Raw genomic sequence first — 24462 nt, 5'->3', positions numbered from 1 at the left:
CTCTCCCAGAGACCCCAAGACCCCTCAGCACCCCCTCAACCCCCTAGGCGGGCCAAGAGGCGCTGCATGTCCCAGCTGGCACCCATGAGTGACACCAGAGTAGTAATTCCTAATTAAAGAACACAAAACTGGGGACTGGGGAGTGATTACCCAAACCGATTGGATTTTGGAGAACAAACATCCCGTTAGCACCACTTCTGTCGAGTACACACGCCTATGAAACAGGGACTGGAGGGAGCCTGGCCATGAATATGGAAACTTCTTCGTCTCTCGCTTCCTGCCCCCGCCTGCTCTGTAGGCAGCAGCGAGGTGGCCGCGGGAGAGCTGGCGGGGGAGTGGTGCTCAGGCCTGATTTATCTGTGCGCACGCTTTGTAGTGCTTCGGATTAATAAAAATATTTAATAAAGAATCAAGATGGTTTATCTGTAATGCAAAGAGAATCACATCGCCTATATTTTTATTACTGAAAAATTGGGAGCAGGAAGAAATAATGATGTAAGCTACTGCATAAATGACAAAAGCACCCACTCGGTTATGTGCTCCGCTCTGCCATCTCGCTCTCCCTATAAACCTCATCTATCGGCTCACCCCTTTCGGCAGGTTCCCGAGTCTGCTCTGCGTGGCGCAGTTTAATGGCACCCTGTTCTCAACGGCACAGGGAAATGATTAAATAAGAAATAAATTTGGCTGTCATTGCATTTAAAATCAAATCAAGGATCGTTTGTTACCCCAAATGAACCGGCTCTCCTTCCCAGCCCAGAAGCGGGCTGCCGTTTGCCGAACCATTTAGAAATGTGTCTGCGGTAAACTCGGCACATAATGGCCTGTACTATAACGCAATCTTTATGGGGCTCCCGCGCGCTGCCAGGAACCCATAAACAGCACGTGCGTTTTTAATTTAAAGTTATAGGTATGAGGCTCTGCAGGCTCGTCTCAGATCCATCTGAGTCTCATTGGCGGAACCCACGGCAAGATGTAGGGGTGTTGCCCGGGACCCCATCTCCACCCACACCACCTGCCCTCGAGCCTTCGGGGCCACAGCAGGTGTGCGCCCTAACCCCAAGCCCACCCTCGAGGCTGGAGGGCTTGGACCCACTTCGGGAGGCAGGACCTGGCAGCGGAGGCAGCCTGCGCTCGCTCGGCCGGTCTGCAGCTCTCTTCGAGCAGAAAGAGCGGCCGGGACGCCCCAGACCTGGGCCGTCTTCTCAGCTGGAGTCAGCGTCTCCAGGCTCGGCCCCCAGCCCGTGCCCAGCGGTGGCTGAGGAGAGAGGGGGCCAGAGACAGTCAGGGACATGGAGGAGCCTGGCACTCGGGCCCGTCCACGGCCCCTCCTGAAAAGGCAGGGCGCCGGAAGGAGCTTCTAGAAGAGTTTCCAACAAAAACGGTTCAACAGGGCTTAGTCCGAACAGGGCTCAAGTTTCAGGACAGGCACTAACCTGCAGCCCTGGTCTCCAGCCCCAGTGCCTGATGAGCCCCGTGTGAGGGGACAGCAGAGCTCACCTGAGGTGCTGGGCAGCCCTCGAGCTCAGGTCAGAGAACTCACCCAAAGGCCCGTGAAGCCGGGCCAGGAGCAGGCCTGTCCCCACCCTAGTCCCCAGGCCCCAGCTGTCCTCTCCTTCCTTGTGTCCCTCGGGCCAGCCTTCAGGGCCTGCTCCTGAATCGACTCAGCACAGTCTCTCTGCTCAGGCCTCCGGGTCTGAGATGCCACCACAAGTGTGTCGTCTTCTGCATTCATGTGGCCAGCGAGCCACTTCTTTTAAAGCCGACCAAGAGACACTCTCTCACGTCCTCCTCCCCCGTCATCCCAGGCCCCTCCTGGGGGACAGCCGGCACAGAGCCTGCAGAACAAACCCTGGGGGGACGGCGAGAGGGGGTCAGGGCTGGGGAGATCCCCATGTGGCCCCACCTCCAGGGCTCTCTGAGCTGTGGTTAGAGCAGCGTCCCCTGCCCTAGCAGCAGGTAAGGGTGGGAGAGGACCCAAGAGACACCTGGCAGTCCAGAGGCTCCCAAGCCGAGAGACTAAAGCCCAGGGAGAGGCAGGAGCAATGGCCTTGCGATGAGACTGGACAGGAACAAATGCCAGCCCTGCCCACTGTGACCTTGAGCCCAGCACAGCACCCTGGCCTCTGAATCCTACCCTGGAAAGTGGGGCTGCTGGGAGGAAGCACTGGAATTGCCATGCCCAGTGGACATCATCTGAGTGGGGTACCGGGGCCTGGAGCCAGGACAGAGGCATCGCACAGGGTGACCATAAGCCTCCACTCCCCCAGCACGCCCTGTGCCGGCTTCCGGGGCAGCCAGGGCTCTCAGAACTCTGGGTCATCGACCAGGCCTTGACAGAGGCACCAGCTCTGTCTCTGACCTCTGACCCTGGCTCCTGACAGCCCTGACCTCTGACCCCACCCCAGTCTGAGACACACATTCCCCTGGATGCTCTTCTGTGTCTGTTGAGCTGTTGGACAAGCAGGCGCAGGAGGGTCTGTGTAGCCCACGCCCACCCAGTCCATCTCTGGGGCGGACGCCATCCTCCGCCACCCCTGCACCCGCCCTGGTCTCGGGCCCCACCCCTACTGGGCTGGACGTGGGGGCTGGGGGCCCTCTGCTGGGCCGTCAGGGGAGGGTCCCGTGAGTGTCCATGGCTGTGTTTGGCAAATGTGTGAGGGTTAATTTCACCACCTCGTTAACGGCTCGCTGTGCTGTAATGTGCCATATAAACTTAAAAATTAATTGCCTCACCTTCTGAAGTGTCTTTAACTGCTTCTGAAGGGAAATATGGCTAATAACCATCATTTTAAAGTCAATTCTTGTTAGAACATTATGTTTGACCAAATTCTTTTGTTAGCTCATTATTTCACATTTTCTCCTCCCTCAGAAAAATCTCTTTTATGTGTGTTCTGGTCTAATGTTTAAGATGCTCAAAGGAAAGTGGATTAGCCCTCTGCCCAGGCTACGTCTGCAGGTGTGGAACTCAGCCCACAGCCCCGAACAGCTCCTGCCGGGCGTGGCGCGGGTGACCGCAGGCCCCGAGCCGAGCCCCAGCGCAGTCCCGGCGGGCTCAGACCCTGCCGGCCTTGGGCAGTTCCATCCTCGTTCTGCCCACCACCGCAGGCCCCCAGTGTCCCTCACCCCTAGGAGGTCACCCCCTTCCTGATGGTAGAGAAATTGAGGCACAAGTAGGGCTCCTAATGGAGGACCAAGACCAACCAGGCCCCAAGACCCCCAGCAACGGCTCCTTCCCCAGCCCTCGGGAGCCAACATTGCGCCTAACGAGCCCCGTTCACATCTGTGTGTGCACATGTGTGTGTGTGCACGCGTGCAAGTGAATTGGGACACAGTACCCAGGGAGCCGTCCACATTCTCTCCCTGGGCCCCAGAGCCTGAGGCTGCCCTGGGTCCAGGCTACCTGCAGCCCTCCCAGCACTCCTACTCTGCCTGGTGGCCCCCAAATGCAGTAAGAAAGTCCCGGGCCACCTCCAAGCCGCTGGAGTGTCTGGAGAGAAAGCCAAGGCTGAGGGTGCCGCGGCCAGAGAGACGGGCCCCTTCCCTGGGGCTCCTGCTGCAGGTGGAGGGTCCAGCTGCTCCCAGGCCCCTGCCTCCAGCAGCTTGATTTTTCTTGCCCAGAGAACAACAAATCTCTCTCTGACAATAATCAGGATGAACAGACACTTAATTAGGAGGCCACGAGACAGCATGATTATTAATTTTAAATCGTGCCATCCAGTCTTGAACGCTCAGCCTGGAGAGCCCGTGGGGGCTCCAGGGGGGCCTGGGTGCCGCTCAGCAGCCGGGGTCTCCAAGCACCAGGGCTAGGGGACTTCCAGGCGGCCCCAGACCCCTCCCTCCCACCAGCGGAGGGTCCAAGGAGAAGCGTCTGCAGAGCCTGGTGCAGTCTGGGCTGCAGGGGAGCCAGTGGGGCCCTTGCTGGGTGTGGCTGGGTCTCACTGGGGTGTGACCCAGCCAGCCTCTCACAGAAGGGATGGGGCACCTCACCCAGGGGTGGTCGTCCCGGGGCCGGGGCTCGGGCTGAGAAGTGTCCCGGCCTGTGGCCCCTCCTGCAGCCAGAGCGGGTGTTGGTGTCAGTGTCTGTGGGAGGGAAGGGACACCCAGGAACTGCAGGTACTTGTGACCTGATGAGCCACCAGGGGCCAACAGAGGGGACTGCAAGGACAGATGAGGTCAGGGCTAGATGGAGGGACTCAGGCATTGGCAGGGGGCTGACCTCAAGAGATGGCCTGTCCCCAACGCTGGGGGACACTTGCTCCCTCCTAGCGCTCCTCAGCTCTTCCCAGATTTCCGGTCTCCCCTGAGTTCTGTAATTCCTCCCACGGGGTCTCAAGCTGCAGGGGCTCCGGGTTCCTCTGGGTCTGTGAGGCCTTGGGGACTGCAAAGGCCACGGGGGCGGGGGTCAAGGACAAGGCTGGGGGACACTGCGGGGCTGGAGCCCTGTCGTGAGGCTGCGAGACCCAGCGCGCAGCGGGGACTGCCCTCCCCGGCTGCTCAGGAGGGAGGCGGGCGAGGAGCCCGCGCCAGGCCGGCAGCTTGCGCGAGCCGGTGCGAGCCAAGCCGGGGGCGGCGGCGCTTGGCAGGCGGAGCCGCGAGCGGGAAGGATGTTTGCAGACTGCCGCCGACAGTTTTCCCGCCGGAGCCGCGCGGGTCCAACAGAAGAAGTGAGCAGCGCCGCAGGCAGATCCCACCGAGTGAGCGGGACAGCGCGGCATGGAGGGTGCGCTCCCTCCCGCCCCGCCCTGCGGCCTGGCCTGGGCTCTGGGGCCAGGCCACCGTCCACGCCGCCTCCAGGCTGTCCCCCTTCCCATCTCTGGGGACGGTCAGCACGGCCGCCCTCAGGCAGCATCGTGGGAGAGTTGGGGGGGCCTTGGATCCCTTTGACGGGGTCCCTTCTGGACCCGTCCTCCTGGGTGGGCTGCTAGGCTGGGCTGGGCTGACCGACCTCGCCTAGGCAGGTATTTAGAGCAAATCCTTCTTGGCTTGCCCAGTCTGCCAGGGCACCGCTCTCTACGGAGCCCCCATCACACTGCACATGGTGGGTGCCCACTGCCCGCCTGGCCCCTAGAATGGGAGGGCCTAGAGGCCTCGGTCCCCAGGAGAGGGCCTCGTGGGGAGTGGAGTAGGGCAGAGGAGGAGGGAGAGAAAGACAGGCAGGGGTGGGGGCCCTGGCTTCCCCCCGGCTTCTCTTCCTGGCCTCAGTCCCCCAATCTGTAAAGTGGGTCAGCAGCGGCCCTCCTGGACAGGTTTCCCACCGTGACCCAACGTCCCCATTCCTGTAAGGAACAGGCCACAGGTTTGTAGTTCTTCAAAGGGCTGTGCCCACCCCCAGCCCCGCCTTACCACACCCTGCTCCTCGAAACTTGAACCCCTACAGCTCGGAGACACAGGAAACTGTCACCTCAGGAAGATGTGCAGAGCTCTGGGAGGGGGCCCCTTCGGGGGAGCTGAGGAGCCCTGTGGGCGGAGACCCTTCAAGCAAAGACGGTGCTGTGGGTCCGGAAGGATCCATGTGTGGGAGCATACAGCAAGCACTCAAGAAGTGATTGCTGTTATTATTAGTTGGCATTATTATTAGTATGCTTTAATTTAGGAAAGACAATAAAATCACAGACACGGGAGCCGCTTGGTAGAGTAAGCGTCATCACCTCATGCACACGTCTTGGCCTTGGTGGGGCTCAGAGTAGGGCCTCCTCTCATGTAGGGAGGCAGCCTTGGCAGAGGGACTGGCATGGGCAAAGGTCCTGTGGCAGAGATGGAGGGATGGGCAGGAGGCCAGAGCACAGGGAGTGTGGGGTCAGAGCAGGGAACAGACTGGAGGTAGGGGTGGGGTCAAAGGGCAGGAGCAACCAACAAGCGGGGAGAGAGGGTTGCCAGACAAAACACAGATCTCCCAGTTAAATGTGAATTTCAAAGAAACAATGATTTTTAAAGTATAAGCATGTCCCCCAATTGTGTGGGACATACTTGTACTAGAAATTCCTTGTTGTTCCTGTGAAATCCAGATTTAATTCGGTGTTATGGACTTTTGGTTGGGAAATCTGGCTGCCTCAGCCGGGAGCAGACGCTTGGGGGCGCCCACCTGGCTGCAGGGTGGACCCCGGCCCACATCCTGCTCTTGCCGCGGGCCCCAGCTTGGTAGATGCCAAGAGCAGCCCCCATCACACACGCCTGGCTCTCGGGCTCCTTCCCCAGACCTCCTTTCTTGGAGGTGACAAAGAAGCCGGGAGGCAAGTGCTTTCGCAGGGGAAATGCGTGGCCCCCTTTGTCCCCAGAGGCCTGGCTCCAGGTATCAGGTGGCCAGCCTCCGCCCAGACACACTGCGGCCCCAGGCCAGGCCCATAGGCGTCCCCTGCCCCCGCCCGGCCTGCACAGACCCCACCCAGACAGGCCGCCCGCCGAGGTCCCTCCGCTTCCCCCAAAGTGGGTGATAAACGTCCGCTTTTAGGGCCAAATGGATTGATTATTAATAGTGCAGCTGCCAGTTACAGGAACTGCAGTGAGGGGCGTTGATCTGAGGGGTGGGGGTGCTGGTTTCCTCCGGGCTGGAGGCTGGAGGGCCCTCCCTGCTGTCTCGAGAGGGACAGAGTGACCAGATTTATTGCGGCCACAGGAGACCATCATGCACTTAGCAGCGTCCGGCCCCTGGTTTGAGGGGAAGTGGGGGGCACTGGGGGCTGAGATGGGCTGGCCTGCGGGGCCATGGGGGCCAGCCTGCTCCCAGAATGGCCCCATCCCAGGGCTCCTCTCTCCCCTGCAGGGCGGGCTGCTCGTTGGAGGAGGAGGAGGAGGGGAGAGCGGGAGAGGCCAGTGCTGGGAGGGAGCGGCGGAGGCCGGGAAGTGCTGCACCCCCGACCCTGCCCCTGCTCAGCAAAGCTTTTCGCATCAGGCCCCGATGTCCAGGGGCGTCCAGCCCCCAGCAGGCTCCCCCGCCCCGCCCGGCCTGCACTGCCACTGCATCTTCCTCCCTCCCCTCGTCTCCCCCTCCCCGAGCCCTGGCCATCCACACTGCCAGAGTGGCACTCCCTTCCCCTCCCTGAGCCTCAGTTTCCTTTCCTGCAAGATGGACAAAGTAAGAGACACTTCTGGAAGATTCCATGGCATCCACCAGGTCAGCCCGGGGATGGCACCTGACCCTTGCTGGGCTCAAACAGGGGAGCTGCCGTGGGCCCTGGGGTTGGGCTCAGAGGGATGAGGCTTCGGAAACTGAAGGTCCCAGCAAGGTGGGAGGCCCGGGCACTGCGACTGTGCAGTCCATGCGATTAATGCGATAAGGGATTGGACCTCAATACTCAGAGAATAATCAATGGGTCTTTAATTTCCATACAATAACTGTCTTATTAAATCTAAATTTAATGCGCTTTTGGAATCCTGATTTGAAGTGTTACTGCACGCGCCATCTGCTCCGCTCTCTAAATACAAACGCAGGGAGCACGCGACTCAGAGGCGCCTGGGGCAGCCGAGGTACCGCGAGCGAGTAGCACGCACAACTGTTAATTGTCGCTCCGGGGGCTGGCCCCCTCCGCCTGTCCAGGCTCCTCTCTCGCCGTAGCACAGCCCCAGAACCAGCGGGGAGCCTGACGAGAGAGACGTCGCAGGTCCCACATTCAGGGCCGAGGAGCCCCCATCTCCCAGGGCTGAGGCCCCCCCCCCCAGCCCCGACGCGCCCCAGGCTCAGAGCAGCACTGACCCCGGACCACCGTCTTTGTTCAGGCTGTGCCTCTGCTCGGAAGTCCGTTCTTCGGAGCTGGCTCCCTGGGGGCATCTCCAGCAGGAGGTCTTTCCTGACCAGGGGTGCCCGTGGAGCCGCTGCCGCCTCCCTCTGCTGACACGTGCCGGGGCAACCAGTGAACTCATCTTGGGTGCCTGTGGGCCTGTGGCCTCTGCTGGCGACCCCCACAACGTCCCACTCCGGACTCTGGACTCAGAGCCCTGGCTCAGCACCCGTGCGGCTGCAGGCCGCTCACTGACTTCTCTGTGAACCACGCCTCTGGTGGGTGGGGGCATGGCAGCACCTTCCTCTCACAGTCTGGAGAGGGCGGGTCCACGAGTGGATGACTGGGGGATTGGGAAGCGCGTGGGGACATCTTGGGGGTCATCGGGGTGGGGAGTCTGCTGGCTCTGAGGTCCCTTCCCTCTCCTTCCCCTTCACGTGCTGGCTGGCTCCTTGCCCTCCACTTCTGTGGCCTTGCCTCCCCACCAGGTTTCTAGAAGTTGACCTGGAAACCTGCTTCTCACCCCAGTCACCCCTGGTCTGGAACGGGGCGTCAGGCAGCCCCTCCTGGGACCAGAGCGTCCTGGGCCAGGTCCATGCTCCACCACTGCCTCCTCCTGTTACCCCTGGTCCACCTGGCTCCTCCCAGTGACTAACCACGTCCCCTGTGCCCTGTGTGGGCCAGGCGTTCCCCTCCAGGCCGCCTGCTGGATGAAAAGCGCAGTCACCTTCAGCTGTTGGTTTGGACGCTGGAGCTCTGGTGGGCGGACTTCACAGCCCAGACCCTCCCCACAGCCTCGGCTCAGTGAATAAAGACCCACATCTCACTGCCAGGCCCGCCTGCCCACATCTGCCTGCTCACGGCACAGAGCCCGCCTGCGAGGTGGGCCTCCAGCACCAAACCCTGTTCAGGACAGTGTCAGGGGGACAGCAGAACCTGGGCGGGCCCGCCTCGGGTTCCCACGTCATCTCCACCAATCACTGGCCATGAAGTTTTTCTTTTTAATTGTGGTAAAATACACAAAACACCAAATTTACCGTTGTAACTGGTATAGTTCAGTGGCATTAAGTACATTCCTTGTGATGTCGAGCAACCAATGTCACTGTCTAGTTTCAGCAGTCTCCTCCAGACGGAGACCCTGCACCCACTGGCACCCACTGCCCGCTCCTCCCCACCTCCAGCCCCCGCAGCCACTGACCTGCTCTCTGCACGGATTCGCCTCTTACGGACACTTCCTGCAAGCGGAGTGGGACCAGACGTGTCCTCCTGCGCCTGGCTTCTCTCCCTGAGCGTCATGTTTTCCAGGCTCATCCACGCTGTGGCTCTGTCCGGGCTTCATTCCTCTTTATGGCTGAGTCATATTCCACCGTGTGGACGCACCACATTTTGTTCATGCATCGTCTGCTGACGGACCCCTGGGCCGTCTCTACCTTTTGGTGACTGTGAACGTGCTGCTGTGAACGCGGGCGGACGAGTTTTTGGGTGAGCATCTGCCTTCCATTCTCTGGGTGTAGGCCCGGGAGCGGCGTTGCTGGGTCATAGACAACTAATTCTGTGTTTGGCTTTTTGAGGAACTGCCAGAACTGTTTTCCCCTCGGCTGCCCCGCTTCCCAATCTCGCCAGCGGTGAGATTTGAGCAAGCCCCACCCCCAGCCTCGGACGTTCCACACTGTCAGATGGAAACCGTCCCCTCGAGCACACGCGCACGTGAGGAAGAGCGAGGGCGGGGTGGTGTCCGCCATGTGGAAGGCGCTTGGCGTGTGGTTCTGGCGGTGGGAGTGCAGGTGCTGAGCATCTGCCGCGCACCAGCCCCTGAGCTTGCGGCACGTGGTGGGTGCTCCACAAATACTGAATGGAGAGGCAATTTCTGATTTCCATCAAGCCCAGCAAGGTAGAAAATATTATCTCTGTTTTACAAAATCTCACAGAGGTTAAGTGACTCTGAGAGTCCCCAGCCTGAGGATGGAGCTGGGACACAGGCCCATCTGGCTCCTGAGTGAAGGGCTGCAGTGTACACGCATGCAGGTTGTTCACTGCACAAGGGTGCCCAGCTGAGGGAATGAAAGGGGTGAATCTCCAGTCCCCATTGTGTCTTCCCCTGTCATGTGCCCAGGCATCTGCCTCTGTAGGGGGTGCCTGGTTGTGATCAGCACAGAGGCACTGAGCCGTCTGTCTGGCGGAGGCCAGGGCAAGTCCTGCTGGGGGCCCATGCCGTGCCAAGCCCACCTACGAGCCCTGGGACCACCCCCCACCGCACATTGGTAATAAGGGCCAACTTGCCTCTGTTGCAGGGGTGGGGCCAAGGCCAGAGACAGGCCTGCCTCTCTCACCGGTCAGTCCCTGCTGGAGGGATCACCAGGAGAAGGCAGCACAGAGTGGCACCAGCCTCCCTGTATGGGGTGAAGGCTGAGGGTCCAGACCCTCCGTGTTCCCACCGTCAGCAGAGGAGGACCAGAGGGGAGGCTTCTGCGACCGGGTGCCTGCAACGTGCCACACCCCTGATGGACATTACCCCAGATCCCTGACGGCTGTGAGGTGGGAGTTACTGCCTCGTAGATAGAGGAGGAGACTGAGGTTCAGAGAGGCCAGGCCAAGGTGCAGGGGACACAAGCCCAGGCCCTTCCCTCCACAGGGCTTGTCTCCACCAGACCGCGCCTGCTTCTCAGATCATTGGCTGCGGCTGCTGGACCCAGCTTTCCGTGGATGCTTGGTACAGAATTAACCCCTGAGGCATTCCAGGGTCCGAGCATGCAAGTGCTGGGGAGCCTGCCCGAGTTGAACCTGCCCGGCCAGCATTCCCTGCGTGTGTACTGTGCACCACGCACCAACGAGCACTGGGTAAATCCAGCCTCATGGAGGCCCCCACGCCCGTGAGGCGGTGTCAGCATGACTATTTAATGGAGGAGGAACTGAGGCCCAGGGGAGCCCAGCACACACCTAGGCCGAGCAGGGAGTAAGCAGCAGGGACAGGGCCTGCGTGCTAGGGGCTCTCTGGGAGCCACGGTCCCTCCCGCACGGAGGCCCCTCCACAGCAGGTGTCTCCGAAGAAAGTGCCACGTGCTCTGCAGAGCTGGCTTCGCCCAGATCACAGCCTGGGGCCTCACAGTAATTGACCACTCTCTAATCAGATTGATTTCCATTCCAATGAGTGCCGCCTCCGTTCCAGGAACGTATTTTGAGCACAGACGCATAATCCAGCAGTAAAAAGCAGAGGCCACCCGGGCCCCTCTGCCGAAGGAATAAAAGCGAAACAGCCAGGGCTCTCAGGCGGACTCACTCACACGTTCCCGCTTGGGTGGCTCTCTAGCAAAGCTGTCTGGTCACAGGCCCAGAGGGACCTGCACACTTGGGCCCCTGGTGGGAGTGACCGCATTTCCCTTGCAGCTGGGCCACCCTGCCAGGCTGACCCCGCTCTGCTCTGCCGGCCGGATCAACCCCTTCCACACCCACGTCCAGCTTCTCCTCCGGGAGGGGGCTCCACCACTCCAGGTCCAGCATGGGGCAGTCCATGGCCCCCCACACACCCCCTGGGACCAGAGTGGACGTGAAACCTGAAGCCCCCACGGGGCTGAAGCCGGGGCGCTGAGTCAGCACCCCAGCACGGGCTGCTCTGGGTCTGCACAGAGCCCTGGCCTGGGGGAGCTCGGCAAGGGGTGGTGTGGGGGCCTGTGTGGAAAGACAGACCCCTGAGGCCTTAGCTCCGCTCCTCTCCACAGCCCCCAGGAGCCCTGCCACTGGGCCCGAGCCCAGAGGGACTCTCATCAGCGCCCGAAGTGCCTCTTGGGGGGGGGGGGGGATCCAGCTTTACCCTCCTCCTCTGCCCACCACTTCCTGCCTCCCACCCCACCCCCTTGCCCCACACACCTCAGGCCAGAGATAGGGGGTCATTTTCACCCCCACTTAGATGGGCAAGAAGAAGGGCAGCCAGTCCAAGGCCCAGGGCCCCCCACAGGGACAGAGTCCACCCTGGCCGGAGGCCACCCCTCCCACCCAGCTCCCCACCCGGCACCGGGTCCTTGTGGTGCGGGCGCCTGCAGACAGAGAGACCTGGTACACTGGTCCCTCTCGACAGCTCGTCCACCCGACCTGGCAGCCCTCAGGGCTGGATGCCTGCTTATGACAGGCAGGGGCTCGTGGGCTTCTATGGGGGCAGGCAGGGGTCAAGGGCACGGGCTCTCTCTCAGCCCCACTGTGTGCTGACCGGCCGTGTGCCGCAGCCACACCCCTCCGCAGGCCTGGGCTCCATGCCTGCATGGTGTAATGAGCAGTGTGACCACAGGTGGTTGCTCCCTTCTGAGGGACTGAGGAGTCTTGAGGAGATGGGGGACCCAGGGGGCTGAGTGGCAGGGGCCTCTGCCCACCAGAGAGAGCCCTTGGGCTCCCCTTGGTGTTGTAACGGATGTAGTGCCCCCCTCAAAGCATCACCACTGCCCCCCATTACTCCCTGCTGACTCTTGGCTGAGCCCCCAGAGCTTGGGGGCTCACTCTCACCGCTTAAAGACTCTGTCCCCAGAGGCTGAAGCTGGAGTAGGGGCAGGTGCCTGTGCAGGGTCACAGCTGAGGCTGAGCTGCCCGCACGTGCGCCATGCCCTGGGACACGGGCGGGGCAGGGGCCATGTCCCTTTGGACTTCAGCCCTGACCCTGCCTGTCTCGTCCGGCCTGTCCTGGGATGTGCAGACGGCTCATGCCTCCCGAGGGCTCTGTAGAGGCCCGCCTGCAGTGACGCTAAGATGGGTCTGGACCAGCCAGCCCTTCCCTCTGGGGCAGGCAGCTCCGAGTCTATTGCAAATGGCTCTAGGGCGGCGCTCTGGCTCCAGCCCCACAGAAAATCCTGCTCCAAGTCAGCAAATGGATGAGAAGACTCTTCCCCAGAGGGGGTGCCTGGTCCTCCCTCCCACCCGAAGGGGCCCGCAGCACAGCGACAGGGACAGCAGAGTCAGATCCCAGAGGAAAGCGCGGGGCAGGTCTCTGTCGTCCTGGGGCCGGGGAGGGCTGCACAGCGAGGGGGCTGGAAGTTCAGCACTTCTGTTTGACCACAACCCCTCCACCACCACCAAAGACGCAGCGGGCAGGGGCAGGCCAGCGGCCTTTGCACGGAGCGCTCCTCCTCGGTGAGTAAGGACCGGGGACAATGCCATCAGACAGGGGCGAATATGCTCCCTAGAGAGGAAGGTTGGGGCAGATGTGAAGGGTGGCGACACCAGCGAATTTTAAAATGCAGATTAGAGTGCACCTTCTGGGCCTACCGGGAAATTGGAACCACTCCTGAGCCCTGCTCGGGTAAGAGGGCGGACGCCTCCACCGGGCGCTCCCCGCAGCCCAGCCAAGAGGGCCGGGCAAAGATGTGTGTCCTGAAGCAAGTCTGGACGAGGCCCCCAATCATTGCTGGGGCCTTGGGACCCAAGTGATGGTGCCCGGTGCTGCTGGGTGGCCGCTCAGGGCAGTGTGGACTCGTGAGCTGTGGCAGAGATGTCTGTGACACGTTGAACGAACACACACACGGCGTTCACGGGGGGCTACAGTCAGTATGTGTAGACTCATGTGTCCTCCGACAAATAAGTGTGAGTCTGTCCACCGGACAGCATGGCTGTCCTCTCAGAGCCGGACATCACTCACAGTGGTCCGTGGGCCAGGGTTTTGGCACCCCTGGGGCAGTGTTAAAATGCAGAGTCCCAGGCCCACCCCAGACCTACAGAACCAGCACCTGCATGTTATTCAGATGCCCAGGGGATCTGAGGCCCCGCAGAGTCTGAGAAGCACGATCTAGTCCACCTTCCTTGCTGAGCATGTGGGGAAACTGAGGCACAAAAGGGTGGCTTGGGACAGGTGCTCCAGTGCTCAGCTTGGGGTGCCTCCCACTGCACTGGGCTGTCTCTCACAGAGGAAGGGGGGCTGCGGGGTGAGTGAAGCTGTGTGGAGGGGTGTCACTGGAGGGGGGACACCTGGGAGGCCTGAGGGGAGGGCAGGACTCCAGGGAGCCAACCCAGGGCTGGCATGTGGCCCTGCTGAGAAAATGCCTGGCCTCTGGGGTGTGGGGGCTTACGGCCCTGGGTGGGGCAGGGGGTTGCTCTCCCCCCAGTTCCATCCACCCAGGCTACCCAGAAGGACCCCAGCACGGAGGCCTCCAGAAGGGGAGGAGTCAGGGCTTCCCACAGCCCCTCCTACAGATTCTGACTGGGAAAAACTCCACTGCCCGGTTGGGGCTGGTTTGTCTGAAAGAGTCCCCGAGTGGCCCTTGTCACTGGCGCCCAGCCCCGGCACGCTTGGAGCCCCTCAGGGTAAGGGCTAGGCTGAGCCAGGCGGCCTGCCCCCTCCTGTCTGCAGCCTCAGGTGGGCCCCCAGGACAGGCGTCTTCGGCTCTGGGCCCCTCATCCTCCTCACAGGTGGCCAAGCGTGGGCTCTTTTCTGCTGCTCTCCCCTTCCCCACAGGGCCCCTCGTGTCATCCTGCGGAGGGACGGGCCAGGCGCTGCATTCTCTTCTGTCCTCGGAGGGAGGGCCGAGGGTGCCACTTGTGGTGGGAGAGGGACACGGGCAGTCCACACCCTGGTCTGACCGGCGAGGCAGTTGGACGGGTGGCACCTGGTGGTGGCACCCCTCTGCTGGGCCTGGCTGAGCCCATCTGATCTGTCAACCTGGCGATACTTGCTCCCCTCAGCCAGGGTGCTGCCCAGGGCCAGGGTCAGTGAGGTCAGTGCTGAGCAGGGACCCAGTTCAAATCCTGGCTCTGTCACCTTCTAACTCTGACCTGGCCACTCCCTAAATTTCTCTGAGCCTCAGTTTCCTCATCTTAAAAATGGGGCTACAATCGGCTTACCTCACACAGTTGTGATGGACTTCAGTGAGGCCCCGCACAGACAGCAGGTCAGCAGAGGTCAGTGGGGTCAAGTTCACCCCAAACTCATGAGGCCCGAGGTAATGTTGCCTGCAGCACGGGAACCAGGAGGCACATGGACAGGGGGTCAAAGGCAGGGCCATTCTTAAATGCTCTCCAGCCCCATCCTCCCCAGGTCCCCGGTGTGGGATCTCGGCAGTCTCTGAGTTCCGTGATTCTGCGTGTCATCCCCACGTGCAGTTCCCCACCAGAGGCCAGAGCCTGGCAGCCTTCACCCTTTAGATGGGAGATGGGGCTCTGGATGCTGTGGTCAGAGGGGGAAGCCGAGGCCCAGGGACAGGCAGGCGTGCGCCCCTCTCTCACACCTCAGGGCATCAAGCCTGACCTGGAACCGGGGTCTCATCCAGGCTGGAGCCCTTTCAATGCGATGTCAGCGAGGGGTCGAGGACTGGGCTCCAGGGAGGGGCCCAGATGGGTGAAGGAAGGGGACAGTTGAGCAACCAGGGTCCCAGTCTGCAGAGAGCGCCGTGAGTGTGAATTCCTGGGCGTTTCCGGGTCCGTGGGCTGCTGGATCCATCAGTTCAGGAAATCTTCTCCCAGCCCCAGGCTGTACCCTCCGTGGGCCGAGGGAATGATGGGGCGCTGGACAGAGACAGTGCAGGATGGAGACCCAGGCCACTGGGCCACCGGAGTCCAAATTCTCCACCTGTCCCATCCCCATGGACAGTTCCCAGAGGGCCCAGGGATCCCACCCCGGGGGCCTGTTTTGAACACCCTGCACTGGTGCCCTCGCTGCCTCCCTCTGGAGTGCAGCCTCCAGTTGGGAGCCATGCCTCCTTCCTTGAGGGGGAACCTCTGCCCCTGCCCCGACTCCAGGATAACGGCTGGCCAAGGCCCCCAGGAGGGGGAGGCCACAGAGCTGGAGGTCCGAGGGGGCAGCTTGTAAGCAGGTGCGGCCCATCTAGGGCAGCAGGGTGGGGCACCCTGGAACTTCCTGTGCCAGGGAGCGCCACTTCCTGGTGCCCCTGCAGCCCCGCACGAGGTGCCCCGTGCTCTCCAGAATGCCCAACCTCAGGAGGCCAGAGGGACAAACACAGCTGGCTCCTCCCCGGGGTTGCTGTGTCCTTACCTGATGGAACCAGGACAGAGCCACACATCTGGGCCAGCCCCTCCCTCCTGTTGGAGGAGAAACCGAGGCCCAGAGCCAGCCCAGGACACATAGGCTCTGCCCCAGCCTGGCTGGCCCTGGTCAAGGCCTCGCCCCTCCCTGCCCATGATGGCCAGCCCTGGAGAACCAGGCTGCTTTTCCTGGAAACTGGGGCCTCTGCATCCCTCCCCTCGAGGCAGCGCCATCCATCTCCCAGCCCTGGGCGTCTGTCTGGAGCTGTTAGTCAATTATGGGTCCCAGGAGGCTGGGACCAGCTTCCCCCGAGGCAGAGGCTGCCTCTCTGCTCAGCGAGGCCTGTGTCCCAAGGTGGGGTGGGGGTGGAGTGTGGACAAGACTCGAGAACCTTTGCCACCTGGGCCAGAATGTTGCCTACCGTGGGTCCTCCACTCCATCCACACTCTTCTCTCTCTCCAGGCCCCCAAACCCCAATCTTGCAGCTGAGCCCCACCTGGCAGAGGGGGCCCAAGGAGGCTGGGTGGGACCTCAGATCATGGGGAGCCACTGCACCCCTGGTCCACCCAGAACAGGCCTCCCTCAGACTGTTGGAAGCCCTTCCACGGCGGCTCCAGCCCTCCTCCCGGCCTGCCCAGGAGATGGACAGACCTGGGCTGGAGGTCCCTGTCCAGTCCTGCTCTTGGGGTCTCATTTCCCCTGGGGCCACCTGGAGCATCCCCCACCCCCACTCTGACAGGCTCCTGGGCCCCCTCCCAGCTCCAGCCCTCACCACTGGCCACAGACACCTGAGGGGAGGCCTAGAAGCTGGACCTGAGGGGGAGATGGCCTCATGCTTCCCCATGGGTGGAAGGCCCCCTCCACTCTGTCACAGCAGGAGTCCTGTTGACACACTGTCACCAAATCCACCTCCTGCCTGTCCCCACCCCCACCTGGTATGCCCAGACCTGTGTGGGGCCTCGGAGCCGGGTGCCTCTGGCAGAGAAGCCAGCAGCCCCATCCCCCTTCCCGTTCCCTCCTTTCCTGACCAGGGCCCTAACCTGCTGCCCCCACCCACCGCTCTCCTTTCTTTTGCTGATGAAGACCTCCCAGCAGTGCCCTGACAAGTGTCTGTGTCCACTTCCCAGTGGACCCTCCCTCCTGGGGCCACTTGATGGAATGGACCTCACACAGAGCCATGACCTACTCATGCCAAGCCTCCTTCGCAACAGGGAATAGGCCACGATCTCATTCTAGCTGGGCTGTTCCCAGCATGGCATGGGGTGCTCAGCGCGGGGTGGGGGTGGCTGGCGACTCCCCACCCCACGGAGCCTCAGTCTCCCCCTCTGGGGAGCCAGTGGGGGTGCCCATCCAGTTCGGGTCGTGAAGAACAGGTGACTCAAGGTTTGTCAATTGCAGGCTGGAGCTGGGAAGGTGGCCAATGGGCCCCCCCCCAACCCTCCCACCTCCCGCTCACCCCTGTGCTGGCCAGGCCCACCCCCTCAAGTCTCCACATGGCTGGTCCAGCAGGCGCCCCTCCCCTGCAGGCTCTGGACCCACCCCACCCCCACCCCAGGGGCTCTGACCCTTTGTGCCGGAGGACAAAGGGCTCCGGCGGTCCTGCTGACACTGCACCGTCCGCCCGGAACAGGACAAAGCAGGGAGAGGAGGCCGAGGCTCAGAATGAACGGGCTGATGCAGAGGTTCTGATGCCTCAGCCCGTTTCTGTCGGAGGCTGCAAGGGCAGGAGGCCGGCTGAAGGACGAGGCCGGAGGGGGCAGAGCACAGGCTGGCAGGTGCCCAGCTCCCGTCTTCCTGGACAACCGGGAGGGGGCTGGGCTGGGCGGCCCATCCCAGAGGAATTTGGTGGGACCTTCCTCCCAACAACCCCCTCCCCACAGGCCTCAGCTGTCCCGGCTGCTGAGGGGGTTCGGGGCTCAGCTTGGGAGGGGGCATTTGGAGGCCACGATGGTGCTTTGAGGCCTTCACGTGTGCAGCCCGTGGCCCAGAGGTTGGATGTCTCCACCAACCCAGGCGAGTGACCTGGAAATACACTGCGCCCAGTGGCCTTGAGACCCCGGCTGGTAAGGGGTTTGCACGGGGCAGAGGTGACTCTGGTGAGCCGGGCCGGGGTGGCAGGGAGTGGCTCTGAAAACAACACTGGAAGCAGAAGTTGACAGATGTGCTCACCCTGGTGGCTGGAGCTGAGCTTGGCAGCGGGGTGGGGACAGGCACTCCCAGGGCTCCTGGCCAGGCCTGGGGCCAGGCTCCTTCGGCATTCCTGGGGGGAAGTGTGATGTGGGCCCTGCAGGAGGGGAGGGCTCAGGGCGGCCCTAATCCAGCGTAACCACTGTTGTGGAGGTTCCCAGTGCAGAAGGCCTGTTTGGAAACCACCGCCACCCATTTTAGACTCTGTGTCTGCGCCATGCTGGCCGTGCCTGCAGGGCACCCCCTTCTGGGGACATCTCATGAAGCAGTTTGATGGACCCCGCTCTTGGGGAGGTGCCATAAACAGGAGAGAAAATAAACCCACCTCCTAGTGGGGGCAGAGCAGCTACAAGGCCAAGAAAGGCAGAGAGGGAGGGGTCGGGGGGGGGGAGCACTTTTAGAAGCAGGTCAGAGGTGGCCCTCTGGACGAGACCCTCACAGGACAGAAGGAAGTGAGGAGCCCACCATGCAGGTATCTGGGTGTGGGAAGCGTGTGCGAAGGCCAGAGACCTGACCCACATCTGAAGGACACATGGATGCAAAGCCTGGCCCGCCCGCCCGCCAGGGTCCAGTGGGGCTCAGAAACGTCCTTGTGGACAAAGCAGAGGAGCAAAGGGGGCAATGGCTGCCAGGCCTGCATCTGAGAACCCCAGCCCGGGGCCGGGGTTCCAGAGATGGCTGGGAGCTGGAGTGGACTGGCCTGGTCCCAGGGGCTCTCAGTTGGGCCTGGTGACCTGCCCCGCCCATTGCAATTCTCCTCCATCCATCTGGGGGCAGACCTGGCCCAGGAGGAGGTGGCAGGGGAGGAAAGGGAGGCAGCTGCACAGCTGGTGGGTGGCAGGCAGGTGAGCCCCAGGAAGCATCTCTCCTAGTTCACAGACAATAAAGAGTGCCCTGCCCCCACCCTATCAATCAGAACTCCGGGCTGGGCCCTCCCCCAGGCACATGACTCCCAGGACATCCTGTCCACCAGCCCCTTCCCTCGTGAGGGACAGGAGGAGGAGGAGTGGGAGGTAGTGGGCCAGAAGCCTGGGCATGGCCCCTTACCCTACCCGGGGCTCCTGGGACAGTTCATTGTCACCTCCCCCCAGCTTCTCAATGTCTCCCCCCACCCCACCAGCCCAGCAAAGCACAGGCAACGTGGGTTTGAACTGACTTTATTATTCTGTAAATGTGAATTTTACAAAGCGCTTTACAATTAACGATCACATCCTTTTGTTTGTACATAACGGATTTCCACCCTACGACTCGGCTCTGAGCGCGCTAGAAGCCCTCGGTTTCCCGGTTGCTGGCGGACGTTTCTGTTGTTGGAGTTATTGATACGGTGTCAGCCGTGGCTGAAAAGCAACAGTCTTGACTCTGCCAAGTAGCAGCATTGAGGGAGCGTGAGGACGCAGGAAGAACAAAGGTTCCTCCTTCTTCGAAAGGAAAAAAAGCGAGCATCTTCTGTGGCTGAAATGGAACTCAGTGGTTTGGGAGACAACTCTCCTTTATGCAGCACAGGAACAATTTGCGTATTCATTTTCTAACAGTCGTGAGTTACAGCACTACTGACGGCTCAGCAGACTTCACAACAACCGTCTCCTTTTTTTAAAAGTCTCTTTTCCCCAAACATTCCGTCCAAAGGATGAATGGTCTATTTGCACCCAGTGCCATCCAAATGTTCAAGTCAAAAATATTTATACATTTTATACTTAGTTCTTTTTTTTTTGTCTGCTAAAAATAGTATTGCAAGTTTGGCTTCTTTTGACATAAAAATTACAATCATGTGCAAAACGCTACAATGAAGCGATTGATCAGAATTCAAGCAGGTTGTCCAATCTGAATGCGTTAGATTCTGCATAATTTTCCTTTTCATTTTTTTTCAAAGAAACAAAACAAACAAACAAACAAACAAAAACCAAAAACCTTTGCCGTGTTAGAAACATTGTGTGCCTCCGGCGGGTGACACCCTGGGAGCGGCTGGCTGACACAGTGACGGATGGATGCAGCAGCCGCGTCTGCAACAGTAGTTACAGCTCAAGGCAGCTACGAACTCTCAATCTGCTCTGGGATTGACTGCTGGAGAGGCAAGCAGAGCTTTCCTCAGAGTTGGCAGTTGGTTAATGGGCCATAGGCCTTTTTCCGCTTGCAGCAAGGTATTTCCATAAAAATAACCCGTCTGAGGGGAATCTAAGCAGTAAGCAGCTGGGGCCGGCCGTGAAATGGGGACCGGTCAGGCTCCCTGGCCTCCCTGGCCCCACCTCTGCCTTCCTCCCAGCTCTAGACGCAGACGCCGGAGAATGAGTTTTCACAGAGAAATGAACCCAGGCTCCTGCAGCCCGGGCCCAGCACCACGACGGCCGGGTGGGGGCTGCAGGCTGTGCACCCGGAGGTCTCTCCCCGCGGCCTCTCGTCCACAGCTGCATCCACATTCAGGGGCAAATAAGACAACCGAGTCAAATGTAAAGTGAAGCAACCACAGAGAACTCTGGGCGACACCAGACACAGTGCAGAACACAAGACAGAATTCAAGTACCGAGGCACGCCGGCCGGGCGGGCGGGGCCGCCCCAGCTCACAGTATCTGTCACATCTCCCGGTCCCTTCTCCTGGACCTTTTGCACTCTGTCCCAGCTGCCTCCTGGGGCACATCCCGTCCCGCCAGGGAGGGCAGGAGAGGGCAGAGCGGCGGCCAGACGCCAGGCCAGCCGCCCCCATCAACTCCGACGCGGTCCAGTCCCTTCTCTCCTCCTGCAAAAGGCGCTGCTATAACTTAGCTCTCTAATAGACTCTATGTAGTATATGCGTATTGCTAATAGTCAAGCTCAGGAATAAAGGTGCAGACATCTCATAAATACTGAGTGGCTCGTCTCTCGGTCTACGGGGTCAGGGTGAGTCGGGATCACGCTTGCGGGACAGGAATTAGTCGTCTTGTAAACAGAGGAGGGGAGGGTCCGGTTTTCTTAATGGGTTTTCCTTGGGAAAAATGATCAAAAGATGCTAAGGCACTCTGGAAGGCCCCTCCGAGCCCAGGCCCGCCGCCGCCCGCCCCGCGGAACATTCTGGACGCGGAGGGAGCGCCCCGGCAGATACAATCATCAGCCATGCCCGTCTGCAAACGCTCCCGACCACGTCCACCGCGGGACATTAGTGCAAAACGCTCGGCCCGGCCCGCCCGGGGCCCAGGCAGAGCTCAGAACCCATTCACATTGAATTATTATTAAAGTTTCACCCACAGCTCTTGCCTTCCTTACCCAGGACAATGAAACAGACGGCGGTTATAAACAATCGAGGGACAGAGGTCGCGGGACATTGTGCTAGCCTGAGCAGCGGTCAGGCCTTCTCTGTGCGGCCACCGCCTCCTCCGCCAGGCCAGCTGCACCCCCGATCCCAGCCGAGGGGAGGGGGAACTGTGCCCACTTTGGAGTGGAAGAGACAGAGGGAGAGAGAGCCAGCCCTGCTGTGGACAGCAAGGACGGGTGGCCCTCTCCTGAAGGTCCCCAGGGATGGTCAAATTAAAGTGCAAATTGGGGTGGGGGCAGGGAGCAGATGAAGGGAAACTCAGAGAGGAGATGGGTGGGGTCAGCCTCCCCGCCAGAACATCCCCCACCCCACGGCCCCCTCCCAATTCCAGGAGGACCCGGTCCTGGTCCCTAGTGGGCTGTGGGGCCCCGGCTGTGTGAGCTCCAGCCCCACCTGGGCTGAGATGGGAGGGAAGAGGCAGGGAGAGGCCAGCTCTGGGCCACATGGTTGGCTGGAGGCCCGAGCAGGAGCTGGAGACCTGAGCCCTTCAGGCCCAGGACCCTAGGGCTTGGACCTCCCTACACTGGGGCAGGGAGGGGCGGGTACCGGGGCCAAGATTAGCCCGCACGGGCCCACCTCGAGTCCCCCCACTCCTTTCCGGAAGCCATCAGATCCTTCTGGAGGGCAGGCACATGCTTGGCCTGGCTGGAGGAGGCCAGGGAGGCCGAGTGCCATCTGGGAGGCAGCCGCCACCCCATCGGAGGTCTCTCCCACACAGCGAAGGGCAGCGGTCAGCAGGAACGAGAGCCCGAGAGGGAAGGGCCTAAGCACCCCCAGGCTGCCCCACACTGGGCCCCGCGGGAGGTGAGGGCAGGAGGCCCTGCAGCTGGCGGAGGCTCAGCTTTGTGGGGCATGGGCGGGGCTGAGCCACACCTGCCGGGCCCTGTGCGCACAGGGTGGAGGGGCTTGCTCAGCACTAGGGACAAAGGGAAGCAGCAACAACTCCCTCAAGCCTGGGAGTGGAGGCGGTGTCTCTGACCACGCCTGGGGCTGCCTGGGACTCGGGAGCAAGGCAGCCCCTGGACGAGCAGCCACTTTGGACAACCTGTGCCCCTCTCCCCAAAAACCAGCAACTAAACTTCAGAGTAAGCATACCAGCCTCAAACACAACGACAACCTCCGTGGCCCTTCCTTGCTGCCCCAGCCATGCAGTCCAGAACCTCCCCACCTGTGGCTGCTCCTGCCAGCCCCATGCTAACCGGCCCAGCTCAGTCCTGCGACCACGGCCCCCCACCCGCAGTCTCAGAGGTGCATCCCGAGGGCTTGGAGCACAATTCGGGGGGGCCCGCACCGAGGGAGCCCCCCAGGCCAGCTCTCACGTGGCCTCTGTCTCCACCAGTCACACAACCTGCTGCACTCCCCTGGGACCCCCACCCCCAACAGGAGGTGAGTGGGACCTGACGGGGGTGGGGGACATGGTATACAGATGATGCACCCCCAAGCCACAGTGGGTTGGGGGGCAGGGACACCCCATCCTCCCTAATTTTTTGCTCTTTTGGGTCTGAAAGTTTCCAAACCATATATGAAATAGATCTGAATTAAGACGAAAACATAAACAGACAGAATCCCAGCGTGGCTGAGGGCTGCACCGGGGGCGGCCTCACCCCTCAGACGGCGGGTGGCCAGGTGGGGGCCAGCGGGTACTCAGGGCTGGTGGCCCAAGAGCTGCGGGTGGTGGGCAGACCCCAAGGCTGTGGGGCAGAGCACAGGTACAGCCAAGAACACTTTCTGCACCCAGTGACTGGCAAGGCCCATCGCTGGGCCCTCACCATGCCCCCTGCACATGCTCTCTCACACACACACACACACACACACACACACTCCCCACACCCACACCCACACCCCACACGCATGGTGGACCCGGCAGGCCTGACCCCCAAGTCTCAGGAAGAAGGAAAAACAAGAGGTGTTTGGCCCTTGGGTGCCCAGCCCTGGCCCGTGGCCCCAGCGGGGTGGGCAGAGTCCTGGTGGGCAAGGAACGGTGTCACATGCCCCCACTCTGCCGGCCTCAGGCTTCGTCCCCTGGGGCAGAGGGAGCAGGAAGGACAAGGGGTGTGGGCAGAGGGGGGCACCAGGGCCTCTCGCCCCTGCCCCCCCAGAAGGGGCAGGCGACTAAACTCTCGAGTATCAAAAACAGCCCTGGGACCTCTCGCACAGGGTCGCAGGGGCCTAACCGTTTACAGTATAATGAATGCATTTGTCTCCTTCATCAACTTTAAATACAAGCAGAATAAAAATCACATTTTGTTCAGGCAACAGTAGCAGTTCAGTAGGTAAGTGGCTTGATCACATTTGTCGTATTAGTAACGCATGCAAGCAGCTCTAGTACCGGTCCCTTGAGCGTCTCCTGGCCTCTACAAGGTCCCCGCGTAGGAGCCCTCTTGTCTCCTGGCCGCCGGCGTCGCGGGCCGGCTGGAGCTGGCGCTGCCCTGCTCGAAGGGCTGCCCGGGGCTCTGGCCATCGGCGGGCAGCGGCTCGGGCGCGGCCACCTCCTGGATGACCGAGCCGGCCCCGTCCGCCTCCTCGCTGGCCTCGAAGGCGGGGTTGGCGGCGCCCAGGTCGACATTCACGGCATCAGTTCTCAGGGCCACGATGGTGGCGGCATCCCCGCGGCGCTCGGCATAGATACGCTGCTCGAACACCTGTGCCGCAGCGGGCGGGAACTCGGGGTCGAGGGGCACGCCGGCGGCCGAGGAGCCCATGACCGTGCGGTACATCTCCACGCCCTCGGGCAGCATGGACTTGATCTTGGGCAGCCAGCGCTTTCGGACCCGGCGGGCATTGGTGCACATGTCCGCGGCAATCACATTCATCTCACTCTCCTTGAAGCTGGGTGCGAAGTTCTGACAGTACACTGCAAGGACAGGGCGTGGCGAGGCAGGCGTGAGGGTGGTCCCCCCTGCCCCCCGCCCAGCAGCAATTCCACCACTGCTGACCCCGAACCTCCCGAGGGGCCATGGAACCAGGACACCCTGGACGAACCCGGGGTCACAGCACCATGCGCCAGACCAGCCACTCCTGGGCCAGTGGGGACAGGGACACTGGCTGGCCTCCAGGGACTATCCGTCCTACTCCCCACTGACAGAGGAGACCACATGGCCACCCAGGCCTCTCCTGGCCTCAGCTTGAACAGACCAGAGGTCCCCTTCTCACCACTGTCACAGACTCACCGCCAGGCTCTTCTGGGACAGTCTCTGGCTGGAACATTCAGGGGAGGGACATCAGCGTGGCTGTGGCTCCAGTGTGAGCACAGGGCCCGGGGGTCTGACGCCTCCTTGAGCACTGGCTGGCTGTGTGGCCTTGGGCAAGCCCCTTAGCAC

General features: G+C 61.5%; 1 protein-coding gene and 1 long non-coding RNA gene across 4 annotated transcripts in view; both read right to left on the bottom strand.

Annotated features, from left to right (window-relative positions):
- Positions 1-7295: 7295 nt before the first annotated feature.
- Positions 7296-8807, bottom strand: LOC139079677 (uncharacterized). Its single transcript, XR_011533477.1, has 2 exons — positions 7694-8807; positions 7296-7580 (listed from the first exon to the last, which is right to left on the bottom strand). It is a non-coding gene; the product is annotated as an uncharacterized lncRNA (long non-coding RNA).
- A 10193-nt stretch (positions 8808-19000) lies between these two features.
- The window catches only part of NACC2 (NACC family member 2), a 76193-nt gene continuing 70731 nt past the window's right edge, over positions 19001-24462 (bottom strand). For all 3 annotated transcript variants that reach the window (XM_070595881.1, XM_070595880.1, XM_008534664.2), the window contains exon 6: positions 19001-23996. In XM_070595881.1, the coding sequence (XP_070451982.1) occupies positions 23497-23996 (500 nt within the window). In that variant the 3' untranslated portion in view covers positions 19001-23496. The remainder of the gene's footprint in view (positions 23997-24462) is intronic.

Source organism: Equus przewalskii, chromosome 26 (assembly GCF_037783145.1).
Source record: "Equus przewalskii isolate Varuska chromosome 26, EquPr2, whole genome shotgun sequence".
Lineage (NCBI taxonomy): Eukaryota > Metazoa > Chordata > Mammalia > Perissodactyla > Equidae > Equus > Equus przewalskii.
The sequence above is the reverse complement of the archived record's forward strand: the minus strand, read 5'-3'. Positions and strand labels throughout refer to the sequence as shown.